Source organism: Bufo bufo, chromosome 3 (genome assembly GCF_905171765.1).
Source record: "Bufo bufo chromosome 3, aBufBuf1.1, whole genome shotgun sequence".
NCBI lineage: Eukaryota > Metazoa > Chordata > Amphibia > Anura > Bufonidae > Bufo > Bufo bufo.
In genome coordinates, this window is record NC_053391.1 from 178857743 (window position 1) to 178879832 (window position 22090).

Below are 22090 nucleotides of genomic sequence, written 5' to 3' on the forward strand. Positions count from 1 at the left end.
GTGTGCCAGGCTGCCCAGAGGTAAGGACAAGCTGTCCTCTGTGGGAGGCGTATCGTCATCGTCCTGTGTTTCCCCCCAGCCACGCACCAGTGATGGGCCCGAGCTGCTTTGGGTGCCACCCCGCTGTGAACATGCTTCATCCTAATCCTCCTCCACCTCCTCCTCATCCTCGTCCTCCTCGTCCTCCAGTAGTGGGCCCTGTCTGGCCACATTTGTACCTGGCCTCTGGTGTTGCAAAAAACCTCCCTCTGAGTCACTTTGAAGAGACTGTCCTGAAAGTGCTAAAAATGACCCCTCTTCCTCCTCTTCCTCCTGGGCCACCTCCTCTTCCATCATTGCCCTAAGTGTTTTCTCAAGGAGACATAGAAGTGGTATTGTAACGCTGATAACGGCGTCATCGCCACTGGCCATGTTGGTGGAGTACTCGAAACAGCGCAACAGGGCACACAGGTCTCGCATGGAGGCCCAGTCATTGGTGGTGAAGTGGGTCTGATCCGCAGTGCGACTGACCCATGCGTGCTGCAGCTGAAACTCCACTATGGCCTGCTGCTGCTCGCACAGTCTGTCCAGCATATGCAAGGTGGAGTTCCACCTGGTGGGCACGTCGCATATGAGGCGGTGAGCGGGAAGGCCGAAGTTACGCTGTAGCGCAGACAGGCGAGCAGCGGCAGGGTGTGAACGCCGGAAGCGCGAACAGACGGCCCGCACTTTATGCAGCAGCTCTGACATGTCGGGGTAGTTGCGAATGAACTTCTGCACCACCAAATTCAGCACATGCGCCAGGCAAGGAATGTGCGTCAAACCGGCTAGTCCCAGAGCTGCAACGAGATTTCGCCCATTATCGCACACCACCAGGCCGGGCTTGAGGCTCACCGGCAGCAACCACTCGTCGGTCTGTTGTTCTATACCCCGCCACAACTCCTGTGCGGTGTGGGGCCTGTCCCCCAAACATATGAGTTTCAGAATGGCCTGCTGACGTTTACCCCGTGCTGTGCTGAAGTTGGTGGTGAAGGTGTGTGGCTGACTGGATGAGCAGGTGGAAGAAGAGGAGGAGGAAGCTGAGTAGGAGGAGGAGGAGACAGGAGGCAAAGAATGGTGCCCTGCGATCCTTGGCGGCGGAAGGACGTGCGCCAAATAGCTCTCCGCCTGGGGCCCAGCCGCCACTACATTTACCCAGTGTGCAGTTAGGGAGATATAGCGTCCCTGGCCGTGCTTACTGGTCCACGTATCTGTGGTTAGGTGGACCTTGCCACAGATGGCGTTGCGCAGTGCACACTTGATTTTATTGGACACTTGTTTGTGCAGGGAAGGCACGGCTCTCTTAGAGAAGTAGTGGCGGCTGGGAACAACATACTGTGGGACAGCAAGTGACATGAGCTGTTTGAAGCTGTGTGTGTCCACCAGCCTAAATGACAGCATTTCATAGGCCAGTAGTTTAGAAATGCTGGCATTCAGGGCCAGGGATCGAGGGTGGCTAGGTGGGAATTTACGCTTTCTCTCAAATGTTTGTGAGATGGAGAGCTGAACGCTGCAGTGTGACATGGTTGAGATGCTTGGTGACGCAGGTGGTGGTGTTGGTGGTACATCCCATGTTTGCTGGGCGGCAGGTGCCAACGTTCCTCCAGAAGAAGAAGTGCCATGCCAGGGAACTCCTTGAAGCTGCCTTTGGGGTGCTCGGTCCCAGATGGCGGCGGTCAGTAGCAGGCGGAGTCTCTTGGTGGCGGGTGTTCTGATTTTGCCCACTGCTCCCTCTTTTGCTACGCTGTTGGCTCGGTCTCACCACTGCCTCTTCCTCCGAACTCTGAAAGTCAGTGGCACGACCTTCATTCCATGTGGGGTCTAGGACCTCATCGTCCCCTGCATCGTCTTCCACCCAGTCTTGACCCCTGACCTCCTGTTCAGTCTGCACACTGCAGAAAGACGCAGCAGTTGGCACCTGTGTTTCGTCATCATCAGAGACGTGCTGAGGTGGTATTCCCATGTCCTCATCATCAGGAAACATAAGTGGTTGTGCGTTAGTGCATTCTATCTCTTCCACCCCTGGTGAAGGGCTAGGTGGATGCCCTTGGAAAACCCTGGCAGCAGAGTCTTCAAACAGCATAAGAGACTGCTGCATAACTTGAGGCTCAGACAGTTTCCCTGATATGCATGGGGGTGATGTGACAGACTGATGGGCTTGGTTTTCATGCGCCATCTGTGCGCTTTCTGCAGAAGACTGGGTGGGAGATAATGTAAACGTGCTGGATGCACTGTCGGCCACCCAATTGACTAATGCCTGTACCTGCTCAGGCCTTACCATCCTTAGAACGGCATTGGGCCCCACCAAATATCCCTGTAAATTCTGGCGGCTACTGGGACCTGAGGTAGTTGGTTCACTAGGACGTGTGGCTGTGGCAGAACGGCCACGTCCTCTCCCAGCACCAGAGGGTCCACTAACACCACCACGACCATGTCCACGTCCGCGTCCCTTATTAGATGTTTTCCTCATTCTTCCCGTTCACCACAATTTTGAGAATGGCAAATTTGGGAATGCTTTTTCAACCCAGAACAAAAAGTCTGCTTTGACGGTCACTACAAATAACTTGACCAGCTAAAACTGTGCAGATTTGGTTGAATAGAGATGTGAGACCTGTTTTTTTTTTGCGCTGTGTGACAGTTATAGGTTTAATCACAGAATGACACTTCTATCAGCACGCTAGCGTGTGTCTTAGGTTTTTCTGAAGGATACTATCAATAACTTTAATGGAAGATTTTCTTTTTGGGATAGATTTCAAGTAGGCCTGAAATACCACAAACTAGTTATTTTCAGAATGGCAAATTTGGGAATGCTTTTTCAACCCAGAACAAAAAGTCTGCTTTGACGGTCACTACAAATAACTTGACCAGCTAAAACTGTGCAGATTTGGTTGAATAGAGATGTGAGACCTGTTTTTTTTTGCGCTGTGTGACAGTTATAGGTTTAATCACAGAATGACACTTCTATCAGCACGCTAGCGTGTGTCTTAGGTTTTTCTGAATGATACTATCAATAACTTTAATGGAAGATTTTCTTTTTGGGATAGATTTCAAGTAGGCCTGAAATACCACAAACTAGTTATTTTCAGAATGGCAAATTTGGGAATGCTTTTTCAACCCAGAACAAAAAGTCTGCTTTGACGGTCACTACAAATAACCGGCTAAAACTGTGCAAATTTGGTTGATCAGAAATGTCAGGTCTATTTTTTAGGCGCTGGGTGACAGGCTCAACTTGCCCCTGATGTAATATATGGCCAAAAAATAACCAGACTGTTGATGGTTAAATGCACTTCGGTGACACAGGCTCAGCCTGCAGCTGATGTAGTATATGGCCAAAAAATAATCAGACTGTTGATGGTTAAATGCACTTGGGTGAAACAGGCTCAGCCTGCAGCTGATGTAGTATATGGCCAAAAAATAACCAGACTGTTGATGGTTAAATGCACTTCGGTGACACAGGCTCAGGATGCAGCTGATGTAGGATATAGCACAAAATAACCACACTATCGATGGTTAAATACACTTGGTGATAGCTCGTGCTGGCGCACCACAAGTCACAAAATGGCCGCCGATCACCCCAGAAAAAAAGTGATCTAAAAACGCTCTGGGCAGCCTCAAAAAAGTGAGCAAGTCAATAATAGCACTTCAATGATCCACAGCTGCAGATCGATCACAGAATGAAGTCTTTTGGAGGAGTTAATCTGCCTAATCTCGCCCTAACGTCGCAGCTGCAACCTCTCCCTATACTGATCATAGCAGAGTGACGTGCGGCGCTACGTGACTCCAGCTTAAATAGAGGCTGGGTCACATGGTGCACTGGCCAATCACAGCCATGCCAATAGTAGGCAAGGCTGTGATGGCCTCTTGGGGCAAGTAGTATGACGCTTGTTGATTGGCTGCTTTGCAGCCTTTCAAAAAGCGCCAAGAAAGCGCCGAACACCGAACCCAAACCCGGACTTTTACGAAAATGTTCGGGTCCGTGTCACGGACACCCCAAAATTCGGTACGAACCCGAACTATACAGTTCGGGTTCGCTCATCCCTAGTGAAGAGCCTTTATATCACAGTAATAATGGTTTCCACAAACACTGGCTCCAATGCTCATTCACCAATATTAATTAACCTGATGAGGTGGGTGTCGGAAACCATAGCACATGGATGCACACAAACAACCTGCAGGCATTGGCAGGTTACATCAATCCAGTGGCTTGAGAGCTAACCTAGTAATTCTGCACCTTTTAGGCCCTTCCAACACCTTCTACTGCTAAAGATGCAAACATCAATTATATTAAAACACAATCATACCATAAAGCACATAAAAGCAGTGTGGTTATCTACAGCACAGAAGTACTTTCTACATAGTCTCTTACAAACAGGACAGGGGGTTTAAGGGTCATGTAAATGGCTGTAATTTCGAGAATGTTTTCTTGAGCCAATCCTACTCTTTAAAAACAGCTGCAAATTTAATAAAAAAAAAAAAAACTGTGTGTGAGCCAATCAGTGGTTGCAGCCGTTACGTGCTGATACGTTACTATGGGTACCATGTCACTGTTCTGAGCAGCGATCCAAGTGTATGGCAACATGGTTGACCCTTTAAACCGTTATGGCATAAACTGAAAGATAAAAGGTTTAGAAACAGGCCTGCTCAACCTGCGGCCCTCCAGCTGTTGTAAAACTAAAACTCCCACAATGCCCTGCTGTAAGCTGATAGCTGTAGGCTGTTCGGGCATGCTGGGAGTTGTAGTTTTGCAACATCTGGAGGACCGCAGGTTGAGCATGCCTGGTTTAGAAGAAACAGTAAAACTGCCCGAGGATAGGCCAAACTCCTGGAAAAGCCCTTTAATATCTGAAGCCTGGAGGAGAAGCCACAGAAGCTACTTCCACCCTTAGGCCTCATGCACACGACCGTATTTTTTCACGGTCCGCAAAACGTGGTTCCGTTGGTCCGTGATCCGTGACCGTTTTTTCGTCCGTGGGTCTTCCTTGATTTTTGGAGGATCCACGGACATGAAAAAAAAAGTCGTTTTGGTGTCCGCCTGGCCGTGCGGAGCCAAATGGATCCGTCCTGAATTACAATGCAAGTCAATGGGGACGGATCCGTTTGACGTTGACACAATATGGTGCAATTTCAAACGGATCCGTCCCCCATTGACTTTCAATGTAAAGTCAGGAGTCCCTATTATACCGTCGGATCGGAGTTTTCTCCAATCCGATGGTATATTTTAACTTGAAGCGTCCCCATCACCATGGGAACGCCTCTATGTTAGAATATACTGTCGGATATGAGTTAGATCGTGAAACTCATATCCGACAGTATATTCTAACACAGAGGCATTCCCATAGTGATGGGGACGCTTCTAGTTAGAATATACTACGAACTGTGCACATGACTGCCGCCTGCTGCCTGGCAGCACCCGATCTCTTACAGGGGGCTGTGATCCGCACAATTAACCCCTCAGGTGCTGCACCTGAGGGGTTAATTGTGCATATCATAGCCCCCTATAAGAGATCAGGGGCTGCCAGGCAGCAGGGGGCTGACTCCCCTCCCTCCCCAGTTTTAATTTCATTGGTGGCCAGTGCGGCCCCCCTCTCCCTCCCTTTATTGTATTATCATTGGTGGCCAGTGTGCGGCCCCCCCCCCCGGCCCCCCTCTATTGTATTAATATCATTGGTGGCCAGTGTGCGGCCTCCCCTCTCCCCCCCCCCCCGATCATTGGTGGCAGCGGAGATTCCGATCGGAGTCCCAGATTAATCGCTCTGGGGCTCCGATCGGTAACCATGGCAACCAGGACGCTACTGCAGGCCTGGTTGCCATGGTTACTTAGCAATATTACAATATTAGAAGCATCATACTTACCTGCTGCGCTGTCTGTGACCGGCCGGGAGCTCCTCCTACGGGTAAGTGACAGATCATTAAGCAATGCGCCGCACAGACCTGTCACTTACCAGTAGGAGGAGCTCCCGGCCAGTCACAGACAGCGCAGCCAGTAAGTATGATGCTTCTAATATTGTAATATTGCTAAGTAACCATGGCAACCAGGCCTGCAGTAGCATCCTGGTTGCCATGGTTACCGATCGGAGCCCCAGAGCGATTAAACTGGGACTCCGATCGGAATCTCCGCTGCCACCAATGATCAGGGGGGGGCGGAGAGGGGAGGCCGCACACTGACCACCAATGATATTAATACAATAGAGGGGGGGCCGGGGGGGGGGCCGCACACTGGCCACCAATGATAATACAATAGAGGGAGGGGGGCCGGGGGGGGCCGCACACTGGCCACCAATGATAATACAATAAAGGGAGAGAGGGGGGGGCCGGGGGAGGCCGCACACTGGCCACCAATGATATTACAATAGAGGGAGGGGGGGCCGGGGGGGGCCGCACTGGCAACCAATGAAATTAAAACTGGGGAGGGAGGGGGGTCTGCCCCCTGCTGCCTGGCAGCCCCTGATCTCTTATAGGGGGCTATGATATGCACAATTAACCCCTCAGGTGCAGCAGATCGGGTGCTGCCAGGCAGCAGGGGGCAGTCATGTACACAGTTCGTAGTATATTCTAACTAGAAGCGTCCCCATCACTATGGGAACGCCTCTGTGTTAGAATATACTGTCGGATATGAGTTTTCACGAAGTGAAAACTCATCTCTGAAAAAGCTTTTATGCAGACGGATCACGGACGCGGATGCCAATCTTGTGTGCATCCGTGTTCTTTCACGGACCCATTGACTTGTTCGTAGTTAGGCTCCACCCAGGGGAACCTGCCGGCGTCTCTTTCTCCTATGCTGTAGCGCTGGCCAATCGCAGCGCTCAGCTCATAGCCAGGCTATGAGCTGAGCGCTGCGATTGGCCAGCGCTACAGCATAGGAGAAGGAGACCGCGGCAGGTTCCCCTGGGTGGAGCCTAACTACGAACATACCGGAGGCTATAACTGGAGAACGGAGCGGCGCCCCGGGGATAACAGTAAGTGCAGGGGGATCCCTGGGCGCCACTCTACACGTCTGTACAGTTAGTTTAGATACTTTCTTCTGGTGAAAGGTCCTCTTTAAATCTATCACTTCATTATCACCTGGCTTAGGCCGAATTCACATGACTGTTTAGCTTTCCGTTCCTCTGATCTGTCAGAAGAACAGAAAAAAAATTTGAGCATCAGTTATGATTAGTTTGTATCACTTCTGTCAAAGATCATTTATTTTTGATGGGAGGGAAGGTCCCGAATAAGGCAGAGTTTACACTTTAGTTATTTGATCAGTTATTCACATCGGTTATGCCTTATTCCCACGTCAGTGTTTTGGTCATTGATTTCTATCAGTAATTGTGAGCCAAAACCAGGAGACAAAGCTACACAAACATAAGGTATAATGGAAAGATCTGGACCTGTTCTGTGTTTTTGACCCACACCTGGTTTTGGCTCAGAATCACTGATGGAAATAACTGACCAAATAATTGACGTGTGAACTCAGCCTAAAGTACTTTTTCTCCCATCAAAAATTATTGGCGGAAGTCCACAAAACACAGTTTCCGCCCATGTGCGTTCCGCAATTTGGACGGAATGGGCCACCCATAATAGAAATGCCTATTCTTGACCGCAAAATGGACAAGAATACGACATGTTCTATTTTTGTTGCGGGGCCTTGGAACGGAGAAACGGATACAGGAAGCACACGGAGTGCTGTCCGCATCTTTTGCTGCCCCATTGAAGTGAATGGGTCCGCATCCGAGCCACAAAAAATGCGGCTGAAATGTGGACCCAAACAACGGTCGTGTGCATGAGGCCTTAATGAAGGAAACTTCATTCAGAAATCCTTCAGTTTATAGTTTTAGGACTGCGGAGTGGCAAAAAATAATTTATGTAGTTGTATATGTGGTTTGGACTTGCCATACATTTTACCAGCACCAGCCTTACATGGACAGTGTACTGAGGTATTGTTAAGTTTTATATAACCTGTAATGTGAGACCCAAATCAAAGTGTTACTTAAAATCACTTAAAATCCAATGTACTGCTGACCATTGGCTGAGATGCCAGGTGTGCAACTTCTAGAAACGATTACACAAAGTTGTGGTACTTTAAGGAATGTCTTAGCTTGGTATCAATGCAGTCCTAAAGGCCTTGATTATATTATAATATATATATATACACTTTGGGGGATACAACATAAAGACATCACATGCTCACCCTCAGCGACGCCATTGTAAGCTGACTCCAAGTTTCCTTGTCTAATACAAAAACAATGGTGTTGGCCAATCCATGAAGTGGAGCACTCATCACATGCAGTAATGTGAGAATGAACACAGGATGACTTGGGTAGAAGGCATTATGGATTCTAGAAAATAAATCAAAAATACATATAAGACAGAAGAATAATGAAATTGATATAAAAGCTGGATTGATAGTTACTTATATTCAGACCTACAAAAAGCAAACTGCTTATGCTCTTCAGTGCACAAATATGTCCTCAAATGTTCTCTGCTGATACGTCGTAAAGAAAACTCAGTGATAGGTGAGGCACAGAGCTGTGCACTGCACATGCTCATTCTTTGCATGGGCAATGGGCAAAGTGTGCATGCACAGGGAGAGAAGCAACACTGCTCTACAGAGACTGCAGCATGAAACTGCACATATACAGAGAAAGAAGCAACACCACTATACCGAGATAACAGCATGAAACTGTGCATGCACATGGAGGAGAACAACAGCTCTATACAGAGATAGCAGTGTGAAACTGTGCATGTACAGAGAGAGAAGCAACACCACTATACTGAGATAACAGTGTAAAACTGAGCATGCACAGGGAGAGAAGCAACACCGCTATACTGAGATATCAGCGTGAAGCTGCGCATTCACATGGAGATAAGCAGTACCCCTACACGTGGAGCAGCGCAAAAGCAAGACCTACTGAAGGACATATCCAGTAGCAACAAGGTATAAACAACTGATTAGTAGGGCCTGTTTTTGGGGACATGGCAGATACATGATTTATTTTGGATAAATGACCGTATTTGCAAATAGTGATGGACGAACATCTGCCGGGGCGGTTCGCGAACGCGATCGCGCAAACACGATCTAATGTCCGCGAACCGCAAGTTCGCGGCGGGTCCCATTCATTTTAATGGCAGGCGAACCTGAAAAACCTTCAGCTCATATTTGCAGCCAAGAAATAATTACTAGAAGTGCACAAATAGTCCCACAACATGGACAGTGACATACGAGATGTATTATTCGAATTTGCGATCTCCATTCATAATTTTTTTCAATGCGAAATATCAGCAATATAATTTTTCGCGTACGCGCAAATGCACTATACAGTACCCAAATGCACTATAAAGAAAGAATATTGGTATATAACACCCCGCTTCAATTAGTTTTTTTGGGGGGCGACTGGTATATCACATTAGTAAAAATTATTTGTTCCAATAACGCTTGTCCCTCTATCGACCTGCAGTATCGCAGCAGAACCGCACACAACTGCCGCACAATACAAATGCACTATAATATACTTTCTAACATAGAAAGTATATTATAACATTATACACGGAAGGCAATCCATTAGAATATACATAAAGATAAAACGTAACCTTTAATAATGTTACTTTGAGGGTTCATTCACACATTAGTAAGTGTTTTGCGGATCCGCAAATGCGGTTGTGGACAGCACATTCCGGCCCCAATGAAAATGAAAGGGGCTTCACCCGTTCCGCAAGATGCGGACCCATTTTGCAGACGTGTGAAAGGAAGAGATATCCCTCAAAATGAAAATAAATTAAATGATTAAAGTTAAGCAAAAAGCATAGATGTGGTAGGCAATAACAAGTGCTCAGCAGCACCAAATCAGAAACAATATGTCCTACCACAATCCAGGGGGTTCCTGTGCACATCCATGAATCCCGGAGGGAAAGCAAAAAAACATCTATCCCTGGGCTAGATGATGATGATGTGGTATTGAAGGACAGGGTGGGCCAAGAACTGTCCCTGATATTGCCCTACAGGGGGGTGCTATTCTGGCCCTGATAGCCTAAACACAGACAACCCGCCCTGATAAGAGCGGCCCCGTCCGGAACCTTACCCTATATAAAAATGGCCCTAGTAAGCCCCTAGCCCCCTGACTTCTAGGTGATCACTATATAGATCTATGTGTTTTTGACTCATTATAAAATTATATTATAAGTATATCGCACCCCTCTGTGTATCACACCTATTGATAGCACACCTATACCAGTCCTTTTTGTGGCCCTTTTAGCTAGCGTTTGGTGTCCCTAACAGCCTGTCCCTGCTCCACACAGCAACCTCTCCCTACACTGGCAAAACACTGAATGTAAAATGGCAGCCAGATCAGGTTTCTTTATAAGGTAGGGGGTATGTCCATGTGCTGAAACGTCTCAATTGGCTGTCCTGTACCATCTGATGGATGTGTCATGGGTCAAAGTTCTTCACAATGTAAAAGAATATGGCGGGCGCGAATATCTCCATATGTTCGCATGTTCGGCGAATAGCGAACACGCAAAGTTTGCCGCAAAACGACTGCTGGGCGAACCGCAAGGCCATCTCTATTTGCAAACCTGGCTTATTTCACAAATGAGATACAGTGATCCAGGGTTATGATATTGCGAGGGAATGCCCCTTTAACCTCTTCAGGACACATGACATACTGGTACGTCATGTATAGTTCCGATCACCGCCGCCCGGAGGGGGTGATCGGAACCCGATGCCTGCTCAAATCATTGAGCAGGTACCTTGGCTAAATGCACGGGGGTGTCCCGTGTCCCGTGAAGTATTGGAATGCATTGTAAAGGATAAGACCCCCAAAAGTTGAAGTCCCAAAGTGGGACAAAAAAGAAAGTGAAAAAAAAAGTTGAAAAAATAAAAAAATAACCTGTCAGATGAATGTTGTAAATAACAAAAAATAAAAACGGTGCCAAAACAGCTATTTCTTGTTACCTTGCCTCACAAAAAGTGTAATATAGAGCAACCAAAAATCATATGTACCCTAAACTAGTACCAACAAAACTTCCACCCTATTCCGTAGTTTCTAAAATGGGGTCACTTTTTTGGAATTTCTACTCTAGGGGTGCATCAGGGGGGCTTCAAATGGGACATGGTGTAAAAGAAAAAAAACAGTCCAGCAAAATCTGCCTTCCAAAAACCGTATGGCATTCCTTTCCTTCTGCGCCCTGCAGTGTGCCCGTACAGTAGTTTACGACCACATATGGGGTGTTTCTGTAAACTACAGAATCAGGGCCATAAATATTGAGTTTTGTTTGGCTGTTAACCCTTGCTTTGTAACTGGAAAAAATATATAAAAATGGAAAATCTGCCAAAAAAGTGAAATTTTGAAATTATATCTCTATTTTCCATTAATTTTTGTGGAACACCTAAAGGGTTAACGACGTTTGTAAAATCAGTTTTGAATACCTTGAGGGGTGTAGTTTCTAGAATGGGGTCATTTTTGGGTGGTTTTAATTATGTAAGCCTCGCAAAGTGACTTCAGACCTGAACTGGTCCCTAAAATTTCAAGATTTGCTTCTAAACTTCTAAGCATTGTAACATCCCCAAAAAATAAAATATTATTCCCAAAATTATCCAAACATGAAGTAGACATATGGGGAATGTAAAGTAATAACTATTTTTGTAGGTATTACTATGTATTATAGAAGTAGAGAAATTTAAACTTGGAAATTTGCAATTTTTTTTACATTTTTTGGTAAATTTGGTATTTTTTTATAAATAAAAATTTATTTTTTGGACTTCATTTTACCAGTGTCACGAAGTACAATATGTGACGAAAAAACAATCTCAGAATGGCCTCGATAAGTCAAAGCGTTTTAAAGTCATCACCACTTAAATTGACACTGGTCAGATTTGCAAAAAATGGCCTGGTCCTTAAGGTGAAATAAGGTTGTGTCCTAAAGGTGTTAAAGGGCTTCTGTCAGCAGAAACATGGACATTAAACTGGCTGACAATAGCCATGTGCTAATATCAGATGAACATAACTATCCTAGTCGGATCTCACTACGTGCCCCCGTTATTGAGATAAAATAATTTTTATTATATTCAAATGTTGCTCTTGCTCCTAGTGGCTCAGTTCTCCGACCTCTGGCCATGCCCTGCTAAACTTGATTGACAGGGCCAGGCAGTTCACGTCATCCTGCCCGGCCCCAAGTTCGAGTGCGTTTGTTTAGTAAGGATGAGCGCAGGTATAGTGAAGAAAGGATGATCGCCGGCTGTGGACTTCCTTACTGCGTCTGCACCGCATATGTCACAATGCACCCGCTCCTCTTCAGTGACTGGGGCATACTGAAAGAATTAAGGTCATACACAAGCAGTACAATACTCCTACTGCTTATATTCAATTGATACATTCAAACATTCTTTTAGTGTAGATTATAAAGAACACATATTGGATAATGAACATTCCACTGGAAATGATAAAGAATAGTCTGTGACCATATAAAAGTATGAGGCTGAAGTGCATTTATGCAGATCATGGAAGTCTGAGGTGATCCCTAATATGCAGATAATGCAGGAAGATAGAAGTATTATCTGTGTGGCACCCCTCATCAATCTGTCGTCAGAATGTGATGGTTACACAAATATTATTTACAAATGGAAAATTCACATTGACATGTATTGTAAGCTACTTAAAGATAAAGGTATTAACTCATACTATACTTTATACAACATAAAAAGCCCTGCACCCTATGGAACATCACATGTCTGGCTATTATACGACTTTTATCCTGCATTTATCACAATTTTTCTTCTCTCAGAGGTTGTAGGCAGAGACTAGCTACAGTGATGTCTCACTTTACAGCACACATAAACAGGAGAAGATCCTACCCGTCTACCAGTCTGTAGCACCCCCTCATAAGCAGCAACAGCATGGAGGACATTATACAGCAGTACTGAGCAGTGTTGCAGTGAATCAAGCACTGGCGTTAGATAGAAGAGTTAAGGTCCCAATACACCTTCAGCAGCTATCTGTCCCACTTTCCCATTCACATACATACTCTGGGTAGAGAGGAGAAAGTCACCGTAAAACAGTTCAGGCAGTGATTTATCATCTGAGAGAACAAAGGGATTTGGCATAAAAAATCTTAAAGATGATGTCAGGGAAGATTTGTGAGGTTCCCATACACATCAGATTGTTGGCTGGACCTGCCAAAAATGGTGGCTTTGGCTGGCCATAGCCTAATGTGTATGGAGGACTTTACTAGAGCCTTCAGAATCTTTTTATTTATTTCTGCCTCTCTTTCTCTCACTCTCCAGCTGCCTTTCTCTCCCTCCCTTTTCCATAGCATTCTATGGGCAGTATGTAACCTGATACTTCAGTGAACTGATAATCTGTATTGTCTCTGAAGATGGATTTTAGTTGTGAACTGACCAGAGCCACACCACCAATTAGGCGAGGGGAGGAGATCGCCTCAGGGGATGCGACCCCGCAGACAAGTGGGTTGGCGGCATGGCCGTGGAAAATGAGTGCTTTCATTGTGGAAGAGCTCATATCTGTATACTTAACTGTATTGCTGTCCTTAGGGTGGTGATTGTGAGGAATATGGAGTATGATTTCAATCCTTCTACTTTCTCCAGGAGTGGCAGGGGAAATCATACTCCACAGGGGGGCCCTGCTTCAAAGCGCAGCCAGATAGCAGAAAACTTCTAGCAGGCCACATTTGGTTACATTGCACACCTCCATTCAGACAGCACAGATCCTGCAGGAAAACTTCCCTGCAGGGGGTCTAAGTCACTCCTCAGAACAAAAGCAACTATCAGACATCATGGAACCGGCGATTCATAAGGAATTATGAATCGCCCATCCATCACATGCATAAACCAAATATATATTTGCGAACCTGTGGCCAAGATGGACAGGCTCCTGCTCGTGGTTGGGTGGTAGGATGCCATGGAGGGGAGATACGGAGATCTCCCCACAGAAACCTAATAACGGTACAATGTGTGGACTCCACCTGTAGCCGGAACCCAGGCGGACTCGTTGGTCCCAGAACCATCTCCCTGTGACCTTCTGGTCTGGAGCTATGGTCTCTAATGGGTTTTGTGGGTCGTTTGGCTGCCAGGACCAGGAGGGAGGGGGGATCCCTTCCAAAGGCAGGGAGGGGCGTGGCCAACTACATGTGAAAAGACCCATGCAGGCAGAGTCCAGCATCTTTTCTCTGAAGGGGGGTCATCCTGAGCATCGTGTTTGGAGGGACCATTGAAACTGCTGACATTACTGCCTCCCATGTGACGACAGTCAAGGATTACAGGAACCATTATTCATCAACCCAAAGGACTTCTTGCTCTGTTTAATCCTGTTTGTACCATACCACCTGTATTCTGCACATTGAACCACTGTATATATTCTCTGTTATATTATGTACTGTCTAGTGAGCCCTTAAGGCGATTAAATATATAATTTAATCTTGTGCTGTCCTGTATCTCTATCACGAATCCCCACGTCCGTGTTTCGGCATAGTCATATGCTACCGCAGGTTGGTTTATCACCCTATATAATCCCGTTAGCGGACTGGGCTTATAGCAAACGAGAAACTGGTGGCAGTATACCCGGGCTGAGGAAGCGCTGTTTCACTGCGGCAGTGAAAAGGCTCTCTTAGCTTGTCAGGGTTGTGAGCGAGTGTCTCTAACCCTCTTCCTCTCTGTGCCCGCGTGGACAGGAGGCAACTGTGTAAACTGTACTAAGGGTACTTTCACACTTGCGTTGTTTGATTCCGGCAGGCAGTTCCGTTGCCTGAACTGCCTGCCTGATCAGGAAAACTGTATGCAAACGCATGTCATTTTTTCTGACTGATCAGGCATTTTTCAGACTGATCAGGGTCCTGATCAGTCTGAAAAATGCATTGCAATACCGGATCCATTTTTCCGGTGTCAGGCAAAACGGATCCGGTATTTATTTTTTTCTCATTTTTAAAGGTCTGCGCATGCGCAGACCAGAAGGACGGATCCGACATTCCGGTATTTTGAATGCCAGATCCGGCACTAATACATTCTTATGGAAAAAAATGCCGGATCCGGCATTCAGGCAAGTCTTCAGGTTTTTTTTCACCGGAGATAAAACCGTAGCATGCTACGGTTTTCTCTTTTGCCTGATCAGTCAAAATGACTGAACTGAAGACATCCTGATGTATCCTGAATGGATTACTTTCCATTCAGAATGCATGGGGATATGCCTGATCAGTTATTTTCTGGTATAGAGCCCCTGTGACGGAACTCTATGCCGGAAAAGAAATACGCTAATATGAAAGTAGCCTAAGGGCTCTTTCACACCTGCGTTGTTGTGTTCCGGCATAGAGTTCCGTCGTCGGGGCTCTATGCCGGAAGAATCCTGATCAGGATTATCCTAATGCATTCTGAATGGAGAGAAATCCGTTCAGGATGCATCAGGATGTCTTCAGTTCCGGAACGGACCGTTTTTTGGCCGGAGAAAATACCGCAGCATGCTGCGCTTTTTGCTCCGGCCAAAAATCCGGAACACTTGCCGCAAGGCCGGATCCGGAATTAATGCCCATTGAAAGGCATTGATCCGGATCCGGCCTTAAGCTAAACGTCGTTTCGGCGCATTGCCGCATCCGACATTTAGCTTTTTCAGAGTGGTTACCATGGCTGCCGGGACGCTAAAGTCCTGGCAGTCATGGTAAAGTGTAGTGGGGAGCGGGGAGCAGTGTACTTACCTTCCGTGCGGCTCCCCGGGCGCTCCAGAGTGACGTCAGGGCGCCCCAAGCTCATGGATCATGTGATCACATGGATCACGTCATCCATGCGCATGGGGCGCTCTGACGTCATTCTGGAGCGCCCGGGGAGCCGCACGAACTGTAAGTATACCGCTCCCCCGCTCCCCGCTCCTACTATGGCAACCAGGACTTTAATAGCGTCCTGGGTGCCATAGTAACACTGAACGCATTTGGAAGACGGTTCCGTCTTCAAATGCTTTCAGTACACTTGCGTTTTTCCGGATCCGGAGTGTAATTCCGGCAAGTGGAGTACACGCCGGATCCGGACAACGCAAGTGTGAAAGAGGCCTTAGGGACATTTATCAAGACCGGTGTTTTCTGCACTCATCTTCACCCTGTCTAATCGGAAGAAGTTCCAACGTAGAGGCACAGGCTTTTCATAGATTTGTCGCACCCTCCGGCAGGCCATGAAATAGACTTAAATCTATGTAGCCTTCTAGCTGCCTTAGATTTCTGTCTTTATTCACACCAGAAAACTGGCATGAATAAAGATAAATGTGCCGGACGTTCTGGCCTGCACCCTCCCCATAGTGGCATGAAGGGCCAAAAGTCGCAAAAATTGTATGCAACAAAATTATTGTGGCGTAAAAGCCTTGATAAATGCCCTTCTGTGTTTTCAGCATTTCGTAAAAAAAGTAATGCTTTCTTCTTAGTTCACATAAAAGAAATAGAAATAGTAAAATAATGAAATAAAAAAACCATCGCAAAGATAAAATCCATTAGAATCAATTGTTCCAATGACAGTTATGCAATAAGTCAAGGAAGAGTGTGATTCTAATCCACCATGACTCCTTTGTGTTCTCATACATGGCAGTACTACTCAAATTTTTACCCCTTAAATGTTTACCTATCATTAGGAAGGAAGTGATTTAGAACTAGGTGGGGAATGTACTGAACTGTCCTCACCATGCTTCTGCACCGCACTTTTAAACATTGGCTGTCCTTGACTAGCTCATTCTGCTTATTTTGATTGATGGACACAATACATTTATTAATAGCTGTTCTCCAGAAAATGTTTTTGGATTGTTGTGTCTGTGTTTTTAATTATTGCATTGATGGAAGGCTTCAGAGGGTTCAGGCTGTTGAAGGCTAATGACATTAAATAGTGTGGGCTGCGCCAAAGCCCAAGCAGTAAAGGCAAGAGAAATCTGTGCAATAGCAAGAATATGTACTGGATTCCCAATAAACACTGACAGAACACCCACATCCAGGGATAAATCAGGAAAGCTTGATTTAAAAAGAAAAAAAACTACACAGTGAATTTCTGTTCATTAATAGAGGAGAATTAAAAGTTTTAAAACAGCTAGAGCTCCTAATGTACTAATATACATTTGGTAGGTTAGCAAATCTTTTTTGTGGGACCACGGAACATACGTGCGGATGGGTACAGCACACGTTGTGCTGTCTGCATTTTTTGCGACCTCATTGAAATGAATGGGTCCGCATCCAATCCGCAAAGGATGTGGATAGGATGCGGAGCAAAAATACGGTCGTGTGAATGGGGTCTAATGCAGTCTCTTACTACTGCTTTGGACTCTCTCCCTCTGAGGCCTCATTCACACAGTTAGAGTTTGTTCAGTTATTTCCATTGTTGATTTTGAGCCAAAACCAAGTGCGGGTCTAAAAACAGAACAGGTGCAGATCTTTCCCACATAGCTTATCTCGGCACAGCCTCCAATCCTGATTCTGGCTCACAATCAGTGATAGAAATTACTGACCAAAACACTGATGTGTAAATAAGGCCTAAGTCCCTCGAGGGGAGACCCCTTCTCCATCTCCCAGGCTTCCCCCACGGCACTCTACAGCTGCAGCCAAAATCCATGCAATAGGCCGCCCCACACTGGAGCTCTGTTTCTTTCTTGTTGAAGGGATGACACAAAAAAAAACAGGCATATTTACCAGAATGTTCTGATGGCAGTTAACTCTCCTTCATCACACTTTATTATAGTCACCTGCACTGAGCAGGACACAATTGGTGACTGGGTTTCCCCACCAACCTTTTCAGACCCTCCTGCTGCTTGACTTTAAAGGACTCACATCAGACTCAATTTCTACCACACGGTCAGGCCTTTTCCTGTCCAGGCTCAAAAACCTTCCCCAGCTGTTTCCTGAACTTTGGTTCCTCTCTGGGGGTTATACTGCTATAGTACAAATTCTCACACATTAACATGAATAACAGTGTTATTCACATGGCTACCATTGGCTCCCATACAGGAAAGAATGTAATGATATACCCAACAAGCATGTACAGTTTCAGACATATCAGCATAAAGTGAACATTGTAGAGCATACAATTCCCTAACCTTACAGTTGGATGGTCCAGATGAGTTAGGAAAACAAGACCAGTGAGAGAAATGTTTGGAAGGCATTGTACAACCTACGTTCTCCTGGGACGACACTTCTTCTGGTTAAGACAACAGTGATACTACATATTTATGTAAGATACAGTTGTAGTTTCTTCAGCTTAAAGCATGTATTCAAGACAGACAATCAACAGCTAAGGCGTTTTTACTATAAGGCCGCGATTCCCCAAGTCTCGCGCATGCGCACTGCAGCGCTAAAACCCGGCTAACAGCAACAGCAGGAGATGGGATTGCACATTACTATAGAGTGCACCGTACATGCGCAAAACCTGGGGAATTGCGGCCGTACTGCAGGCTGTCACTCTCAGGCAAGAGGGGACGGTTAGGGGACGTGGTTACCTTGACTTGGAGAAAGGGGGTCGCTGCCCCCTTGACTTCAAGCTGGCCAGCAATATAGCGCTGATAGAGAATAAAACTTAGTTTTTTTAAACTTATGCAGCATCGGACTACAGGATAAAACATAGAATTATTAACAGGCCGCGGGCTACTATGAGGTACTGCTGGCGGGTGTAGATGCATTTTTTAGGTGACAGGTTCCCTTTAAAGATGCTTTAGTGACTGGAGTCTCATGCCCAGAAGCCCTGCTGTTTAGGAGGTGCTGTTTGACTGCCAGCAGCCTAATCGCTGCCTGTTTTGCCGCTAATGCAGAGAAACATTGCAAATGTCTACTGACACATTGCATATTGTGGTAAGTCCAGAGTAATGACTGATCCAAGTTCTGGACATGTCACAAGCCAAACTGAATGGATTTGTGAAAATGAATACAAGAAAAAAAAGAAGGTCTTATTAGAAAGGTGTTAGTAACACAGTACAGAGGTGGAATATTCAAGATGATTCTCCATCTGTAAGTTTATTACTTCTACTCATCTAAACTTTTGTTTCTGTTCCCTCCTTTACTTTTTGTTATATTTTTGTGTTTTGCTCTCCTACTAAATTTTGTAGTCACCTCTCCCCATCTGTATTTCTATTTAGCTTGCCACTTGCTTATACTTGTATTAAAAACATACAACCCCTACCAAATGTTTTTTCTTAAATCGGTATTTATTAGAGTTGACGATTTTCTATCAACTAAGCCCTTCTTAGAGCTCTTCATTTACTATGTCATTATTTCTATGTTCACTTAAGATGCCTTTATATTTAAATTCAATTAAAAATTCAGAAAAAGTTAAGCACTTAAAATTTAGCCTTCCCAAATGAAATACTATAAAGAAATGGTGATGCAAGGGTGTACCCTTAGTTGCCTCATAAAGTTGCGTGTCTAGGGGTGCTGCTTACTGGCAATAAGGAAATACAGAATCTTGAAATGTACATCTAGGAGGGAATATTTTTGTCAGGAGTGACACTGCGTTACTCCTTTGTGTAACCCAATTACCAAATATGTGCCCTTGGTGTCGCCTACTTCTTTGTGTTGCCTTCTTGGTTCCTGCTGGTCTCATCAGCTGCAATATCTTCCTCCAATCTTTGAGTTCAGCTGCAATAACGCTAACGTTTGATGTTATCTTTGGTACAGAGGTAACTTAAATAAAAATGTAAAGTAACAAAGTGTAGCTTTGTGTGGCTTTAGGCTCTAAAAGAGCAAAATGCAAGTTTTTTTCCATTGCTTTGGTACAGGATTTACAGTAGCCCTTCACTGGAGATGAGACCATGTGCCCTATCTCTCACAGTATTCATCGATTATCAGGGAATTAACTTTTGGCCTTGTCAGACTAGGGGAATTGCAGGGATGTGTTGCAGTGAACTGATTGGCTCCCTAACTTTATTAATGTTTTATGTTAGGTTACAGTATAGTGATCTCCAGACCTCCCTACCTCCCTCCTCTCCCTTTCCATATTCCACTGTCATTTCACTTCCTTTTCCCTCAGTTTCTAATCTCCCTGTGTTTTTTTTGGTGTGTATTCCATTGACAGATTCTTGATGCTTGAACTTTCATCCTTGAGGTCTTGTCATTGCCATGGGTGAAGAAACATCATCATTCTGGGCTTGTTTTCATCTTTTTGAACATTATATTTGCACCTTTTGTTGTAGGACCCAATTAATATTTACCACACTGTGGGGCTTTTTTTTAACAAGCATTTTGAGCATCTGTAATACCTTACTTACATTCCAAGTTATATAAATATATCACACCCCCACTACACAGAAATCCTTAGTTTATTGATGGCTTCACCAAGGCATGATATAGTGCCTTATCTATATGATGGCATGGCAACCATGATTTTGTATTGCTAAAACTCAGGACTGATGTTACTACATATAATGAAATACTGGGCATATTTACAATCTTATCAAGAACAAATCAGCTGCAACAAAGGTGTATCTTGGTATAAGTCAGCTAGTATGTCCATGGTTGGAGTTCTCCATTGAATCAGTTGTCTCAAAAAGATAATTCCTTTTCAAATTGCAAAGCAAAAAGTTAGATCTGACTTCTCTTACCCCTGACTACCAGCTGTTATCACCAGGGGAAGTAGCAATTGGCCACACATTTTCCTTGCAGTAAACTTTGCAGGGGAAATGTAGCATTACATGTCAACCATAGAAATGAATCGGACGTTCATGTAATGTATGAATTAAACGGTCCACCAAAATGGGAGGTTGGCTTACAGTGTAACTCTCCTTTATAGCACATAGTGTGGAGTCCCTCTATTATATCAATATATCCTACTAGGCCATATAGGCAGGATCTGTCCAGATAGGACAACTCCTTTAAGTCATGTTATATAAGAACAGAGTTATTTCTAATTCTATTAATAGTAAACCAAAAAATGCCCCTATTGCTGCTTTGACACAATAATGGACATAATGTCATACCAAATAAGAAAGAGCTGCATGGACATGGCCACATGAGTCCAGAATGGAAGATAGGCACAATAAAAGTTAAAGAAATACATTACAAAATTACAGCTACCTTCATAAATGATTATTTTAAAGAACATTGATGCAAATCAAAAACATCTTTAAAAAGGCACGCAGATATTTTAACCACCTCCCTATAAACGTCCAGGAGGTGGATCTCTATCTCTGAATGGACGTTTCTGAACGTCCATTCAGAGATGGCAGCTGCACGTTAATCGTGCAGCTGCCGAGCAGGTTGCCCGCTGTCAGTGACAGCAGGGCAACCCAGAGAGAAGGCAGGGACAGTTCCCAGGTGTCCCTGCCTTCTAGATCGCTGTATGAAAAATACAGACCAAAAGTTTGGACACACCTTCTTATTCAAAGAGTTTTCTTTATTTTCATGACTATGAAGGCATCAAAACTATGAATTAACACATGTGGAATTATATACATAACAAACAAGTGTGAAACAACTGAAAATATGTCATATTCTAGGTTCTTCAAAGTAGCCACCTTTTGCTTTGATTACTGCTTTGCACACTCTTGGCATTCTCTTGATGAGCTTCAAGAGGTAGTCCCCTGAAATGGTCTTCCAACAGTCTTGAAGGAGTTCCCAGAGATGCTTAGCACTTGTTGGCCCTTTTGCCTTCACTCTGCGGTCCAGCTCACCCCAAACCATCTCGATTGGGTTCAGGTCCGGTGACTGTGGAGGCCAGGTCATCTGGCGCAGCACCCCATCACTCTCCTTCATGGTCAAATAGCCCTTACTTTCAAAGTTTTCCCAATTTTTCTTGCCATAATACAAATTCTAACAGTCTATTCAGTAGGACTATCAGCTGTGTATCCACCTGACTTCTCCTCAACGCAACTGATGGTCCCAACCCCATTTATAAGGCAAGAAATCCCACTTATTAAACCTGACAGGGCACACCTGTGAAGTGAAAACCATTTCAGGGTTTATGGGGGACGCAAAGTGTAAAATAAAAAATAAAGTGTTAAAATAAAAAAATAAAAAAAGGTTTCACATGTAAAAAAAAAAATTATTGCCCAAGTAAGGAATTACAAAAAAATATTAAAAATAGAGAAAAATAAATAAAACAGACATTTTTGGTGTTGCCGCGTCCGTGACGGTCGGCTCTATA

At 45.0% G+C, this 22090-nt stretch overlaps 1 protein-coding gene across 3 annotated transcripts in view; it reads right to left on the reverse strand.

Annotated features, from left to right (window-relative positions):
- Window positions 1-22090, reverse strand: part of LOC120994900 (G-protein coupled receptor 1-like) — a 653505-nt gene that overhangs the window by 36377 nt on the left and 595038 nt on the right. For all 3 annotated transcript variants that reach the window (XM_040423783.1, XM_040423781.1, XM_040423782.1), the window contains one exon: window positions 8189-8336. In XM_040423783.1, coding sequence (XP_040279717.1) covers window positions 8189-8336 — 148 coding nt within the window. The remainder of the gene's footprint in view (window positions 1-8188; window positions 8337-22090) is intronic.